The sequence below is a fragment of the Mercurialis annua genome, linkage group LG5 (assembly GCF_937616625.2).
Source record: "Mercurialis annua linkage group LG5, ddMerAnnu1.2, whole genome shotgun sequence".
Classification (NCBI taxonomy): Eukaryota; Viridiplantae; Streptophyta; class Magnoliopsida; order Malpighiales; family Euphorbiaceae; genus Mercurialis; species Mercurialis annua.
This window is the reverse complement of record NC_065574.1, coordinates 2,843,788-2,861,495: the sequence shown is the minus strand read 5'-3', so window position 1 is coordinate 2,861,495 and position 17,708 is coordinate 2,843,788. Positions and strand designations below refer to the sequence as shown.

Sequence of the window (17,708 nt, the reverse complement as noted above, 5' to 3'; positions counted from 1 at the left end):
TCACTAAAATAATCAAAAAATAATATTTTTGAATAAAAAACAAAATATTAAATTAAACGAGAGTTTAATAGTAAATAGGAAACTAATATTAAAGGTAGTAGGAATCCAATAATAGACCTCTGTTTAAATAGATAAATTTCGTGCTAAATACTAACATGGCAATGAGGATTAAAAAAACCACAAAAGCTCCATTTAAAAATGGAAAAGACAAATAATTAATAATTAATATACCAACAATTAACATTATGATAATGAAACTTTTTTTGTCATCTTTTATTATTATTATTATTATTATTATTATTATTAAAGATTTATCACTTTTTTTATTCTAAATATTATATTTTATTTAATAATTAAATTAATAAATAATACATACAACGTGTCATATAAATGTCGCTCACGTGTGTAGCACGTGGCGAAATGCTAGTAGTATCTATAAAAGCACGGATGGGGGGGGGCAGGCAAATTTACTGAATAGCCCTTTCAAATTTGCTACTAAATAAAGGCTTTATGGTCTTTTAATTAATTAATTATCCAAGGCTTTATGGTCTTTTAATTAATTAATTATCCAATATATATTATAATTAGATTCTTAACTAGAATATAGTCTATTATATAGGGACTGATTGTTTAAGTTATTACCAGCACTATATTATAAATAGAGTCATAATTAGATTATAGTTGTATTGTATGTACAATGAATTGTTATCATTAATAGGTAAAGATAGATAAATTACCGATTTATATTTTATTTATAATCATACACTAAATTATTAGCTAACTGCTATAGTGATACATGATGAGTCAAACAATTACTGAGTTAGAGTAATTTAATAGTAACGAAACTAATTAGCCACTTTCCTTAAAAGATGCAGTAAAGTTCTATGTGATAAAATCAAATTACTAAAAATGCCTTTACAGCTTTGAGTTTTCTTATTTAAATAATTATAATACAAATATGTATTTAATTATACAATATAAAGTAGAATTGTTATTTGTTTCGAATAGGAAATTATAGTTAATTATAAGTTTTATTTCATATTTAATATAATACATATATGAAAGTATAAACTGGAATTTGATTTGGAGTTTAATACCTAAAAGGCTAAAAGAAATATAGATGTCTTTTATGGTTAAAAAGTTTATTTTACAGTCAATTATAAATTTAATTTGAAGTTAACTAGGTGTTAACTAATATAAAAAAAAACTATATTTATTTCTAGCAAAAATTGATTATAAATAAAATAAATTAATATAATTATAGCAAAATTAATACATATATTAATAAAACAAGTCACATTACGAGCCACGTACGTAGTACGTAATGCGAAACTAGTTTGGAAACAATGTCAGTTGTCAAGTGAACAGCGAATTTAATTATCTTAGGATATTTTCTAGAAAATAGGAATATCTTCCAGCAACTAAACAGCCTCTAATACTTTTTTACTTTTTTCTGTGCGGTAATTTTATTAGAATTATCTCATTTAAATTTGTTTAGTTAGAATTCAAATCTTAGTACTTGTTAATCTGTTACTAGTTGTTTCAGATAATATTTTGTAATCCTACTATAAATTTTATAGGGATAAATAATTTAGTTACCCTATCCTACTAAAATTCAAATAGGGTTAGTAAAGAACCATTAATGAGCTGCTATGAATGTGAGATTAAGTTTTAGTTTCCCGACCCATTATCATCATCATCATGGAGAAGTGGCCGCATGTTGTGAGCATAGCTGGCGGGGTTGGTATGGCTCTGATTATTGGCACTGTATTAACAAAAACTTCATGGATCAGAAACAAATCTATTAAGCAACGTAATCTTCCTCCAGAAATCATTAGCCAAATACTGATCCGATTACCAATCAAATCATTGCTGCGAATGAAAAGTGTTTGCAAGTCTTGGCGTTATTTATTAACCGAAGATCGCTTCTTTTTAGAGAATCATATCTCCGTTCATCAATTTCACAATGGTGAATTGTTTATCAACGGCGAGACTTTTAAACTACTGAGTGCCCGAGATGGCTTGCTGCTTACGAAAAGCAATGTTACGTCCAAGTACTGGATACAAAACCCGGTGACGAAGCACCGGATGATTCTACCTGATCCGCGTCATAAAGATCACCTATATATGCATATTCTGTATGTTGCATCTACTAATGAATATAAATTGGCAACTGCATACAAGGACAAGGATGAGAATGCAGGCTGTGAAGTGTTTACTCTTGGGCGGGACTTTTGGTGGAGAACTATACGGTTTCGCCCCCAGTTTACTTGTATGAACACAGACGAAGAGACGATTTCAGTCGTCAGAACAATCGGCACCCTTCACTCTGTAAGGGTAGACAAGAATGGGCCTAAAGAAATGATCTCTCTTGATTTAGAAACCGAGACTTTTACTAGAAATGCTCTGCCGCAATCTTTGTTTTCAAATTGGACCAAAATTTGGACTCTACAATGGAATGATAAGTTAGGATTTGGTCATATAGACGGCGAAAAAGGTGACTTTCATGTGTTGGTGCTCAGGGATTATAAGAATCTCAAATGGGATAAACAGATGGTGCTCCCATTGGCAGATTGTTTGAAAATCAAACCGCTATTTTTTCAATCCTTTATTCCTTATCTCACTATTTATGGTATCTTTCACTTCTATTTGTCGCACCAAAGAAAAGTCTTTGTCTACAAAATTGCATCTGCGGAGGTTCTAAAAATATTCTCCCTGCCTCCCGGAAAGTCTAATATTTTGAGCGGTGTCAGCTTACTTACTTTAGGAGGGATGATATCACAGGTTCACAGGTTCGGTAACAATCACATTATAAACTACACCGTTAACCCGGTAATGTCCAGTGATCAGTCCAACTAATAGTGCTTATTCTTTTTCTCTTTTTATGTCTCTGTATTTTAGCTTTTTATTCTCTTTTTATACATCCAAACCATTTCGCTTTTGTTTTATTTTTTTAATTAGTCTAATTGCATGTCATAAACTTTTAGTCAAATTGTATTGAAAAATGAGATTTAAGTTTAATTAATAGGATTGTAATAAATCAGCCCTCCGATGCGCTGACTGGATGGCTAACAATGGTTTCTCGCTTGCTTTTGGGCTCTCTATTTTTGAAGCTGCCCCTGCGGGTATCAACGGCTTTTTATTAGATGACATTGCTGGGGTTTCCATCCCTAAGATGTGCAGATTTTGATTTCTTGGTTTTCTTTGGCTTTGGCCCCTCCTGTAATAAAAAAAAATAGAGCAATAGAGGCTTCTACTTACTACAGTACTTGAAATGATCAAGATAAATTTTAATGTAGTTTTAAATACTAGTTTCGCTTTACGTGTTTCACACGTGGCTCATAGTGTGATTCGTCAAATTATCTAATCAAATTTGAAATAATAGCTCATTTAAAATAGTTTCTCTTATTAAATACTTTAGTTTTAATTGTTTAAAAAAATTTAGTCCATATTTAGAATTCTATACGATTAAAATAGTAATCATTAAATAGTCAAATAGTATATTTTAATTAGTACTTTAGACAATTATTTCAACACAATAGTTTATTTTAGTTGGTACTCTAATTTATCTTAACATAATAGTTTATTTTAGGGTTTTCCAAATTCATACACGAACTTTATTCTAATTTGCAATTACAACATAATCTTTCAAACTTGCCAATGTTAGTAACCAACTTTACACTTTTGGCAAATCGATGCACCAAACACGAAAAATACTAATGTGGACATTGTAATATACCGCCATATGTCGTTGCGTGATTGGTCGGTGTACCAATTTGCCAAAAAATGAAAGTAGGTTACTGGCATTGCCAAACTTCAAAATTTATGTTGTATTATAAATTAAGGTAAAGTTCGTGTATGCATTTGCAATTAATCCTTAATTTTAAGTAATAATTTTGATGATTATCTTAATAGTTTTTAATTGATAATTAAATTTTATAAGTAAAAAGGACAATAACGTAAAAGTGTCTATCCCCCACCCCTTCCGTGCTTTTATATATAGTACTAGCGTTTCGCCACGTGCTACACACGTGAACTGCATTTATATGACTCGTTATATACTCCCTCCGTCCCGTAAAGATAGAAAAAGTATTCTTTCACAAGAATTAAGAAAGTACTTAATTATAGGTAATCTGTGATAATTTTCCTAAATTGTCCTTTTAATTTTTTGAAGTAAATCATAATAAATTAGTGATTCACACAACCCAAAGCCACTATATAAATATTAGCGAATAAAATTTTAGATACATAAAAAGCATTCATTGAAACTTTAAATTAATTAATATTGATAGAAGGGTATTTTAATAATTTTATAGCTAACTAACACTACTTTTTCTATCTTTGTGGGACAAAAAAAATAGCCACTTTTTCTATCTTTACAGGACGGAGGGAGTATTTAATAATAACTAAAATAAAATAAAATGGTTTATTTGTTAATAAATTGTTATAAATAATTTTGTATTTGCATGAGATTCGCATGTAAATGATAATTGCCGTTATTTGATTTAAATATTAATTAAATTAATAAATATAGTATTTTACAAATATATATTATATTTTTTAATATTTAGATTGAAATTATAGCACGGAAGTGATATTTATATGATCTGTCACATATATACACATGGTAAATTATTTAAGATATAATGACCAGTTTATTTATTTTATTTTATATTAAATTATAAATTTTGCTTTACTCGCTTCTCAACTTCGATTTATAATTTAGATTATATTTATATCTAAATAATACATACTGCAAATTTACAATCAATAAATTTTTGCAGTCTGTTATAAATTTTGTAAATTATAATCAATAATTTTTATTGTTTATTGATAGAGTCTGCCTTCTGATCCTGTAAATGACATCTGCAAAATAGGGTAGAAGCTAACCGGATGGTGGTTGTCCGATTAACTCTCCGATGCTAAAGTCAGTTTAGAGCTTTGAGCAGCGTTTTGAGTATATTAATGTAGTTGTGTTTTTAGGCATACCCCATACTCCTGTTTACAGTAGATGATTGCATATCTAGCAGTGTTACAGTAGGAAAGTGAATCCTACTTTGTAGGGATTAACCCTGATTTGGTGTAACCTTCCTTATTCAGACATGAGTCCTATTTAGCAACGTCTTCCTAAATAGTCCCGTCTTCCTAAATTAGAGCTTATCTTCCTAAGTTTGAGTTTGTATCCAAATAAGAAGATACTTCGAGATTATGTAGTAGATCTAGCGATCTATCCGAATCCTAGTATCAACGCGCTTTGCCCGAGTTCTCAGGGATTCGGTCTTCATCTTGTTGGATGATATCATGGCGGATCCTATGGATTCGGCCATCTTTCATATATTTGGTTCTGGCGGGAGTCCGGTATCACCTGAGAGTGGATCTCCTGCGACTCGGCTCCATCGTAATTAAGATAGGATTCGGTATCTATCATTAGCCGTCCGCAAGTGGGCTAAAGTCTTGGTATTTATAGCTTTATAAATTTTAGCTCTTTTGGGGCTGAGTCGTTTTATATTCTGACGAGTCGTTTTATATTTTCCAGTAAGATTCTATTTTCTGTTCCTTTGCCACGTGGCATTCATCGGCGAACTGTGGTTCCTGGATGAGGGACAAGTGTCTTGCCTGTATGACATTTTCCATTCATCCGACGGGACCCTTAGGATTTCGTCCCTTCAACTTCCTGATCCCTTTTTCTGGGTATATAAGTGCTCATTTGTCATTTTTTTCTCTTTTACTTTCATTTTCTTGCAAAAAAACTTCAAATTTCGCTGAACAATTCTACTATCTTTATTATGTCACACATCTTCAAGATTCCTCGTTTTCAAGTTGCTTCATATCTTTCTTTTGATCCAGTTTATTTGATTTTGAGGTATTTGTGTTTTCCTTTTGCTTCTTTGATTTTCTGTTTTTAGCATCTGGGTTTGGTTTTGCTATTTGTTCTTCGTGTTCTTCCCATTTTCACTTTCTTCTTCCCCTTTTGATCTTTTAAATTAGAAATTTCATCATCCTTCCTTATTTCGCCCCATTTTTAATTTTCAAATATCAGAAGTAACAGAAAGAATTCGGGGTGCTCGTGATGACTTACAGCACGCCCGAAATTCTTTGTCTGCTCAGCAAATAATAGATTTTGCTGATGATTTCAATTTTTCCGGATCTTATATTATTGTAAGGCCCGGAAAAACATTTCGGGCGAATTATAATACCGATCGCCTTCGAAGAAATTATTCATGATGAATGGTTGAAAATAACAAGGACATAAAAAATTTCAATAAAAAAAATCAAATTTTTTAACTTATTATTTTAAGTGACTTTTTACTTAACTGAATAAATTAAATTGAACTTTTTTAAGTTATCGAATCACCCTAAAATAATTAAGTGCTTAATGCATTAATTTAAGCAATAAGTGGGGTTTTTTAGCTGCACAACAAAATTATTTGGTGTAATTTTTAATAAAACTAGTACCAAAAAATTACTCAAATTAATATTTTTTATTATTTTGGTTAAAATTAGCAATTTATATGATTAATTTTTTGATTTAAAAATTTAATTGATTAAATATTTTCTTTAAGTGGTTAAATAATCTTTTTAAAATATTTAGAGGGTTGTAATTAATTCTGTTATCAAAAAGTCATAAAAATGAAAGAGTTGAAATGAATTTTTTATCAAAAAAATAGTCACCTTTTTCGTTCTAGGCTTAATGCTGTATAAAATTCTACTTTTGTCCCTCCTCCGTTTATACTATTGTAAAATTGATACAAATTTTTGAAACTATGGTACCAACTGCCGCAACTGGTTCGTGATCGGAATTGGTAATGCGCAATGAAATCAAAACTATTTTATAAGTATTTAATTATGAATTGATAAATAAATAATACTTTCTCCGTCCCACTCTAATCGACAAAATAACTATATTTCAATAACCAAGACAAGTTAATAAATAACATAGAAAATTATTTATATACCCTTCTATTGATAATGGAGCTAACTAATGCTATTAGTATATATTAGTCAAATTTTCATTAAATACTCACCATTTTCCATAAAAGACATGGTTTTAAATGAGGGTAAAGATGGAAAATTAAAGAATAAAATTATAGTTATGTTAGTTTTGTCAATTAGAATGGGACACCAAAAACTCTATATTGTCAATTAGAGTGGGACGGAGGGAGTATTATAATAAAATTAATAAATAACACGATTCAACATTAAAACGTACATCCATAGCTAAATCAAGATATCCATTAATCATTATAAGGAGTACAAAATTGATAGAGAATCACAAAATAAAAAATAGTAAATATCCTCACTTTGAATCAAAGAACTTTGTATCTCTCTAAATCCTAGACTCATAGTATGTAGCTACTTTATTCATTGCAAAGACTTTGTATTAAGTTCTTGGCCTAATGCTTCAAAAAAACCATGATATTTTAACCCCTTTTTAATCATATCATGACATTGAAAACTTATCAATTTTATCTTATTTTGCATTTTACCGTTTTAATTGTACTCCAGTTTTTCAATTTTTGTCAATTTTTTTATTTAAATGATGAAATCATTCAATTAATTAAGTTTAAAGATAAAATTAAATTCATTTCCATTCAAAAAATTACAAATAAGTCTTTTATTTTTAAAAACTAACTAAAAACCATAATCAAATTAACTCTAATTTAAATTTTTAATTAATTTAACTAAATTTAAATAAATTTTAAAAACATACAATTAATATATGTTAGACATGGAGAACATTTTTAAACTTTTTCCAAATGAAAATGACGTTAATTTAATATTTCAGAGACAAAAATACAAAATAATCTAAAATTGACCAGTTTTCAACGTCAGGATAGGATTTAAAAGGGCTAAAAGGTTGGGATTTTTTAAAACATTAGGCCTAAGTTCTTTACACCAAATTCTTTGAATTAGAACTTGTAACTTGCTTGGTTTTTTTTTTGAATTCATCGTATCTCATTAAATTGAATATGAAACAGTTACATTTGTAAAAAATTCGGGATAATTTGAAAACTAAACCCGATGACCTGACATGGAACAGACAACATGCTGCCTGATTTGCAGACCTTACTTACGAAAATAAAATAAATTACTAACTGTTTCGCGAATTAAGTGTAGTCTTCAATCACTCTTCATTCAAACTTCTCCAAACACCCGCAAACTCACAGCATCCGATTCAATCAACACTTGATATAACTCCTTCTAAAAAAGAGACAACAAACCTTTCACAGAGAAAGGACAACAAACCTTTCATAAAGAAAGGATAAAGTAAAACATTCATAAAAAGACAAATAATAAAAAATAAATAAAACTAGTATAACTCATAAACGAATCCATTTTGTTACTGAAAGATCTTCAATCTATCGTCGCTTCTTGATAATTGAATTGCGCTTCGTGATAAATTTTATTCCGTCAGAAAAATGAAAAAGAATTGGCTATTTATTATATTCTATGAAATTAAAATAACATAAACAAAAGGGGTGGCTACCGTCAATAGAAAAATTAAACCATTGACGGCTGCCGAAGAAAAAAAAAGAAAAAAACTCTAGGCGGCTAGGGTTTGTTAGAGAGAAAAGAAAAGAGAAGGTGGCTAGGGCTTTTTAGTGTTATTTCTAATTTAACTTGCTTGGTTAATCAATGCAATCCTTACAATTCCAATCTCTCTCAAATAACTTTTTCAATTCTATGATTTATAATTGTTAGATTCATGTTCTAATACTTCCAATAAATAGGATCAAAAATCAATGGTAGAAGAAATAAGATGAGGAAAATACTTGAAAGAGATGAAAATTGTCTTGAAGATTTCCTTTGAATGCTTGAAGATTGCCATAAAGAAAAGTTAAGATTTAATCTCTTTCTCTTTTACATGTGTGTGTATTAAAAATATGAATCTCATTCAAGTTCTTCAAAGTTAAGTATTAGAATAAATCACATTCACTATGCATGGTCATGTTGTCTTACAACTTCCACACCTCAAGATAGTGGAATTTTCATCCGAAATCGTCTAAGTTCTTGAGTTCAATCTTTATGAACCTAGCTTCTAACTAAGCAATGTGTATCTTGTCTGATTTAAACGTTTATTTTTGTAAGCTCATTCAGTTTTCAGGGTTTTGCCCTGACTAATTCAGATCCGACCTGCGTCGCGCACCAGGCTGGCATGGTAGGTGAGTGTACCAGTGAGAATTTTCTGCATTCACAAAACTCGAACCCGAGACTTTAAGCGATATCTAGCTGCTTATCACTTGTACCAACCCATTGGTTGCCTGGTTTAAACCTTGACATATAAAAGACATGCATAGTCAATTTTTGGAGAAATTCTTGTGTGAACCTAGTTCACCGCGTAGGATCGTAAACCATCCATTATATTTATCGTGTGACACGTGGCGTAATTAATATGAACAACCAATCCTTTAATGGCCTGTTAATTAGAGGTTTTTTTATTTAAAACATAAGGCTATTAAATGATTGGTTGTTCATATTAATTACGCCACGTGTCACACGATAAATGGATGGTTCACAATCCTACATGGTGAATTCACACAAGAATTTCTCTTTTGGCACCTCAAGAATTTCGTACTTCATTATATGATTTTGATCTTACTTTAAGATCATAAGCTTAAAATATAATCTTAATTAAGGACTAATTAAATCTTTTTCTATTAATTTATTAGTCATAATTATCTCATAATAAGAATGATTAGAAGTAGGGTGAAGATTTCTGCACTTCATCATATATAATTGCTCTCCACTTTTAGTTGCTAATGACTTTATTACCTTTTATTGAAATTCATTTATTTTTTCTCTTTTCATATTTCACAAGTGTTTTCGCTAATAACCTTTAGCAAGTATTGATATTTTTTTAGTCCAAATATCTAAGGTTGCAGCTAAAATAAGTTTGATAATAATGTCATTTATATCTAAAAATGGAGTGTAATTATCAAATGGTGTAGTGTAAAAATACCCACCATTAGAAGTATTAAAATAATTTATTATTTACATGTACTATTAATTAGACTAGTAACACTAATTACTCTTACTAGTGGATTTATGACTCAAATAATTTCGACAGATGCTAACTTTTACTCCCTTCATCCCAAATTGATCAGCGGTTTTAAATTTTAAAAAATTCTAATAAATCTATATAAAATGAGTAATTTTATAAAAAACATACAACACTAGCCCTTATCTAATGCAGTTTTAACATTATTTTTAGTGAATTTTGCTCTCTTTTTAATGTAATATATTATAATTAATGAGGATATATATATAATTCAAGCAATAAATTACTGCCTATAATTTGAGACAAAAAAATTCAAAATAGTGCCCATTAATTTGGAACGGAGGGAGTAATTAATATTTAAGTTAATTAAGTCACTAATTAATTTATAGGTTAATAAATTAAATCATTTGTAACATAAATGATGATTAATCTACACTACTGTTTTTAATTAGAAATTAATCTAATATGACCAAGAAACAAAGGTCAGATTGAACATTGGAGAGGTCTCACCGGATGTCCGTTCTGATAGTCTACTCAGTATTTAGTAGGAAAAGAAGAAGAAGAATTGTAAAAAAGAGAAGTACTTTTAGGCTTTATAAAAAATATACATAAAGAGTATGCATAAAAAGTACACGTAAAAAATACATGTGAAAAAAATACACGTAAAAAACATACGTATATTTTTACGTATATAAATTGAAAATTAAATAAAAAATGAAAAAAAGTTAATAAAAAAACTTGAAAATAAAATAATTTGTTGTGCATGGAATCATCTGATTCCATGCAGATGATTTCATGCACAATGTGACTCACATAATATTCCTGGGAGTCACATTGGTGGGCAGGTGGATGAAAATATGATCAGCTAGTTCGTTAACAAGATTTCAAACCCAATGAAATTAAAGAGTAGCCAGCCAAAAACCTCTAGCTTAGAACTTCTATTATAATGCAGGCAAATCACATAAGATCCCATAAACAGCCACTAGACATTTCTAGACTACATACATAAACAACCACTAGACATTTGTAAAATGCCATGTATCCCATCAGAGCTTGAAGACGTATGGAATTTTCTCTGTAAATAAAAAAATTGATGATGAAATAAAGATTAGGGTTCAAGAATTGATTAGTTATGTACCAATTAAACATCAAAAAAACTAATTAAAAGGGCAGAAACAAACACTAGAAAGAAAGAAAGTTTTATATTTTCAGAAATCAAACCAAACATTGCACCATTGTTATTGAATATACCGATATACGCAGATCAAGAACATCACTGTTAATGCGCATTTCACAAATGCAAAGTCTAATTCCTGGTACAGACACGGACCCTTTTCTAAAAATAAAAGAAATAGACGACGAATTATATGTTTATGTACTAGAACTAGAACTGGTGATTTCAATAAATGTCAAGTTCTGCCACTGGAGGCGCATCCGCTTGAACGTCGATTTCGATATGAACTCTTACATTTACTTGATGAAGAACGTGGGGGTTGTGGACTACTCCGACGGTGATGAGGGCAATGCCAAATGGAGCAGGAGGTACTGACTGGTAAAGTTTAGTCCGATGGTGCGGTGGGTACTGACTGGTAAAGTTTGAGCGGAGGTGGTCAGATATTTTAGAAAGAAAATTTCCCATGGCGTGGTTGATTTCAGATTATAGAGAAGGAGAACTGGCAACAATCACAGCACAGGGAGAAAAATGTTTTATCTGCGAGTGAGAGTTTGAGATTTCAACTCAATATTCTCCCGCTTTGCTTTATATACACAACCGGCTTCGTACCAAATCCATATTTTTGCTTCAGGCCTTTTGCCTCAGATTCGACTCCTTTTTCCATAATTAACTCATTTTTACACAAATATGTAGATATGCTTCAGTTGTAAACTAAAAAATAAGCTCGATTTTACTATACAAGTTATTGTATATGCCGTTAGTATGATAAGCATCAAAAAATTATTCATTTAAATGAGCCCCATGCACTTTCATTTTGTTAAAAATATTCTCTCAAGCGTACTCACTGTTTACACTTTTTGTTTGGTCTTCAAAATTAAACATATAAGGATCCAGTGCACAGAAGTTATAGTGGAGGGACGCAATTCAAGAAAGTGAAACAATACAGGGACCAAAATACTACGTTTTGCCAATATAGAACCTTATTTTCAAATAATGACATGGCGAGATTACTTCGCACAAGCTCAGTTAAATATCATACACTACACTACACGGAATCATAACTCAAATTTTCCATGAAACTGGTCATGTAATGCAAATTAGAAGAATCAGCAGCCACCTTTCTCGCTTATTGTAAAATTAAAAACAAAATTAGGGTTTCAATTGTTAGCTCAGATTGAAGTAATTATTCATTTCTGTAATAACTATTATGTACAGAACAGCAGCTTCTCGTCTTCGAGCTCTTAAGGTACACTATTCTTTAAACCCCTAATTACTTACTCTGTTTGGTTGAAAAACATTATTTATTCTTTTTAAGAGTCATTTCTTTTATTGTTTTACATTTAATTTATAGCTCTAATGTTTCAATGCTAGATCTAATTTCAAATATTTTATGTTTTGATTGTTCTTTTGAATCATTTTTTATTTCTTTTGATGATGTGGAATCTAATTCATTTATGAACTTTCAGCAATTAAAATTGAAATGTGTTGAGTGTTTTTATCTGTGTATTTATTTGATTAATTTGTAACTGAATGGAATGGCATTGTTTGGTTAGGGCCATGCCGGAAATTTAAGGGCGGCGCGATATGCAACTGCTAGTGCAGTTGCTTCAAGGACATCCTCCTCGCCCGGTTTCTTCAGTTGGCTGACTGGTGAAAAATCGAGCTCTCTGCCTTCTTTGAGCTCGCCGCTAGTAGATGTTACTCTCCCTCCTGTATTGCCTGATTATGTTGAACCGAGCAAGGTTAAGTCAAAAACACTCGAAAATGGCATGAGAATTGTTTCTGAAGCAACGCCGGTATGTTTATTATGTTGCTAGCCTTATTGCTCTTGATTTTCCAATGAATCTTACTCTTTTTAAAGAGTGATTAGTGATACTTTGTTTGTTCATTTGTTGATAGAATCCTGCAGCCTTTATTGGTATGTATGTCGATTGTGGTTCTATCTATGAAACACCCGTATCATGTGGGGCTACACACTTGCTTGAACGTATGGCATTCAAGAGTACTAGGAATAGGAGTCACTTGCGGATTGTGAGGGAAGTAGAGGCAATTGGAGGTAATATTGGTGCTTCAGCCTCTCGGGAACAGATGGCATACACTTTTGATGCTCTTAGGACCCATGTTCCTGAAATGGTAGAATTGATTATCGACTGCGTGAGAAATCCTGTCTTCCTAGATTGGGAAGTTAGTGAAGAGGTAATTTTAGATGTTTTCCACTTTAGTCTTCTTGGTATTATGAAACCAAAACTCAAATGGTTTTGTTGGGTCCTTTTTTATGTTAGACGTGGATTTATCTGCTCCCTGTGAAGGGTCTTTATAGTGTATAATACTCCATCATGTTTTTGTGCAGCTTGAAAAATTGAAACATGAAGTTGGACAACTCTCTAATAATCCCCAAGGCTTACTTTTGGAAGCAATTCATTCTGCTGGTTACAGTGGGGCATTGGCAAATCCTTTGGTTGCTCCTGAATCAGCCCTAAATAGAATAGATGGTTCTATTTTGGAGGAATTTGTATCTGTAAGAAAGAAATGTTCTACTTTGTCTTTGCACTGGATCCTCATTCATTTTTTAATTAATCTGTTATGCTGTCTCTATCCTGCGTTTTCTTGTACTGATTTATTTTTTTGGAATTGCAGAAGCATTATACAGCTCCTCGAATGGTTCTTGCAGCTTCTGGTGTTGAGTTTGAGGAGCTTATATCTATTGCGGAGCCACTTCTTTCTGATCTCCCACATGTCCAATTACCTGAAGCACCACAATCTGTGTATGTTGGTGGGGATTATCGCCGTCAATCTGATTCACCGGTACATCTGCATTACCGATTTCTTATATCCTTTCTCTATTACTAATGTTTGTAAAGTTTATGTGGTGCTTACTGTTTCTTTCATTTTGTTCCATATGATTCTAGATGACACATATTGCTCTTGCTTTTGAAGTTCCCGGAGGCTGGCTTAATGATAAAGAAGCTGTAGTTTTGACTGTTCTTCAGGTTTATACTGCTTGACTGCCCCTTTCTTCTATTTGTTTTTTTATTTTGGCCCTTTCCTTTCAATCTACTTTTACCTATATTTTGCATTTTTTAGATTAAAATAAATATGTGAATAAGATTTCTAGTTTTATTGCAGATGCTTATGGGAGGTGGTGGCTCATTCTCTGCAGGGGGGCCTGGGAAAGGGATGCATTCACGATTATGTAAGTTCATTTACTTACCTATGTACCAATAATGCTTGCTTTACAGTTTGACTTTATTCTGATTACTTGTGTAGTATAAAATGTTAGCTTTATAATTTGACTCTATTCTGATTACTCTTGTAATTTTTCATAAATTGTGCCTTCCAACTTACTTCTCTAATTTCATAATCTCTAGTGTTTGCTTATGTAAATATTTGGGCTTTCTCCCCTTGTTAATTACTTGATTGCATTTAAACACAGATCTCCGAGCCTTAAATGAGTATCAAGAGCTTCATTCCTTCTCTGCTTTCAACAGTATTTTCAATAATACCGGATTGTTTGGCATATATGCTAGCACTGTAAGACCCTTTATCCAATTAATATAACTTCTGATGTATGTTCACACATTTTTGGTTGATTTTTTAAACTGAAAATTGTTTTCTTCTTCTTGTTACTTTTTTTTTTTTATATATATATATATATATATATATATATTATCGGATTTTCCGCTTTGAGGAAGATTCAAGGCTTGGATGTATTATACATCATAGTTCAGTGGATGGTAGTTAAGTAGGCTTAAACGAACAGAGAATAGTTCAAAAAATTCTTATGGGGAACTATGTGTCTTCAATAGGTATTCGACTTAATATGTGTGTCAGTGTGTGCATGAAACATGGTTTGTTTTTCTCATTTTACAATCATTACTCTTTGTATGGATTTTGTTGTATTTTCGTTTGTATTTGTACTTGAGTTGAGAAACCAAAGCATGCTATTGCTGAGTATAAGAAACAATTCGAACATACGATTCTTTTTAAATCTCTTGGGTGAAAGCCTGCGAATGATTGTATCATCGCTAAACCAAAACTAAGTTTGAGGATCTTTTATTGTGACAGACGTCGGATTTTGCACCAAAAGCAGTTGACATAGCTGCGGGAGAACTCCTTGCAATTGCCGCACCTGGACAAGGTCCTTTTTCCATCTTTCCGTCTCTCTTTATGGTGTTTGTGTGATGACTTTTACTCACTACTCAGGTCTTAATACATCCTGCCATTTCTTATCCTTTTCTTTTCCTATTTTATGGCAGTTTCCAAGTTACAACTTGCTCGTGCCAAAGAGTCCACAAAATCTGCTGTTCTGATGAATCTAGAATCTCGAGTATGTTTCTTTTCTCTTGAGGCATATGTATCTTTTTGCTTACAGTATTTGTTATTTTATGGCTAAATGGTTCTAAACCTTAGAGATGATAATAGAAAATTGTTTTGACTTTATTGTGTTCTGTTGTGTGACTAGAATATATTTGAAGTATTTTATTTTCTACCTCATTTTCGCAATATTTATTGCTTGTTTCACATTTTCATTTTTGTTTGTAAGGCTTTTTGTGATTGTTGTATGACTGCATTGTGCAGATGGTTGTGGCAGAAGATATCGGGAGACAATATTTGACCTATGGTGAAAGGTAGCTTCATTCTATAGGTCCTTGTCTTTGGTTCATTTGTCAAGACTTTGATAAAAGATTCAGAGACAAAAATAAATATATTAAACTTTACAGCATTTATTTTTCCTACTGAACAACTATAAACAATAAATCACATTGCCAAAGCTTCTTTATTTGAATGGATTGTCAAATATGTTTTTTTGGGTAACACGTCTGTGGCTCGTTTTCTCAGGAAACCTGTTGAGCATTTCTTAAAGGTGGTGGAAGAAATCACACCTAATGACATTACTAAGATCGCCCAAAAGATTATTTCTTCGCCTCTATCAATGGCGTCTTATGGTGATGGTAATGTTCTTACTTTATTTATATATTGGTACTAAATTCTGGTTTAACTTGTGATTCTTAAATGTCTTTGTGTTCTCGTCGTCAGTTATGAACGTCCCAAGCTACGAGTCTGTCAGCAGGAAGTTCCATGCATGAAGTTCAAGGATGAGGCACTGAGTTTGAGTTTTACTGTGCCATCATCACGGATTGATCCCGTGTCTAAGCCAAGTCCGACTATTTCCTTCGGTTTTCTTGCGTTGAAATAAAAACAAAACTGAGGAAGAAGTTTTCCTATAGATAGATAGGATAATATCCATGCAATTAGCTCCAACACTTTGATTCTTTCGGATTTGCACCATCACTATTTTGGAACATGCATGGATCACAATTTTGCTTTGTAACATGATAAAAGAAATTGGTGGTTCATGTTAATAATGTTACTTGTACTATAAATAGTTAAATACATGTCCATTGAACAATTGACTAATTTGGCTGTTAACCTGTTAATTTATTAGGTTAAATTGCCAAAAATAATTGAATTTTTGACAATTACACTTTTAACCTTTTTACTTGGACTAGTTTCGCATCACGTGCTATGCACGTGGCTCGTAACGTAACTCCTCAATGAATATATGAGTAAATTTATAATAATTATATCAATTTTCTTTTTATAATTAATATTAAATTAGTTAAGAATTTTTGTAAAAGTAAATATAATATATTTGGTTATTAAATTTTTTTCCATATTGAATTTATTCTTCTTTTGGTTTTATAATAACCATAATTAAATAATTAACTTAATTTCATGAATAATATCTTTAAAAATAATAAGATATAAATTTAAATAATAATATATTGACCAAATACAATATTTTAATTTTGTAGTTCAATCAAACTAAAAGATAGGTATTATTACTAATTTGGAGACAATTTAGTTATTTTTTACATATTAAAAATTAAATTGGAGATAATTTAGCTACCTATTTTAATTAGGTCTTTAATTACAATAGTGATTAATTAAATAACTAATTAGTTAATGACTATAAAACTTTTATTTATTAGTAAACTAAAAAGGATTATTCAGTAAATTTGCCTGTCCCCCCCCCCCTCCGTGCTTTTATATATAGTACTAATTTTTCGCCACGCGCTACGCGCGTGAGCAATATTCTTGTGACCCGTTATATATATAATAATAAAAAATTAAGGCCAAATGTTGTAAAAAGGCCAGACCTTTCACAAAAGTTTCATAAAAGTCCTGATCTTTCAATTTTGTCGATTTTGGCCAAAAACTAATTATTTGGTTTCACAAAAGTCCTGACCTTTCAATTTTGTCGATTTTGGCCAAAATGGATTATTTGGTTTCACAAAAGTCCTGACCTTTTAATATTTGGCATGCCACATAGGCGTCACATAGGCTCCACATAGGCAAATTGAAATCAAATTGAGAGTTGGCCACAATTGAAACCAAATAATTTGTTTTTGGCCAAAATCGACAAAATTGAAAGATCAGGACTTTTGTGAAACTTTTATGAAAGGTTTGGCCTTTTTAAGACATTTGGCCAAAAATTAATAAATAAATTATTATTGTCAAATAATTGATTAA

At 31.1% G+C, this 17,708-nt stretch overlaps 2 protein-coding genes across 2 annotated transcripts; both read left to right on the top strand.

Annotated features, from left to right (window-relative positions):
• The first annotated feature begins 1,636 nt into the window (after positions 1-1,636).
• Positions 1,637-2,941, top strand: LOC126683087 (F-box protein At5g49610-like). Its single transcript, XM_050378916.2, has one exon. The coding sequence runs from the start codon at positions 1,702-1,704 to the stop codon at positions 2,857-2,859; it is 1,158 nt and encodes a 385-aa protein (XP_050234873.1). The 5' UTR covers positions 1,637-1,701; the 3' UTR covers positions 2,860-2,941.
• A 9,306-nt stretch (positions 2,942-12,247) lies between these two features.
• LOC126682781 (mitochondrial-processing peptidase subunit alpha) lies at positions 12,248-16,592 on the top strand. The gene is made up of 13 exons (XM_050378540.2): positions 12,248-12,420; positions 12,728-12,970; positions 13,074-13,370; positions 13,525-13,692; positions 13,812-13,979; positions 14,084-14,164; positions 14,301-14,367; positions 14,608-14,705; positions 15,240-15,312; positions 15,431-15,501; positions 15,753-15,802; positions 16,014-16,126; positions 16,212-16,592. The coding sequence occupies exons 1-13, from the start codon at positions 12,382-12,384 to the stop codon at positions 16,259-16,261; spliced, it is 1,518 nt and encodes a 505-aa protein (XP_050234497.1). The 5' UTR covers positions 12,248-12,381; the 3' UTR covers positions 16,262-16,592.
• The last annotated feature ends 1,116 nt before the right edge of the window (positions 16,593-17,708 follow it).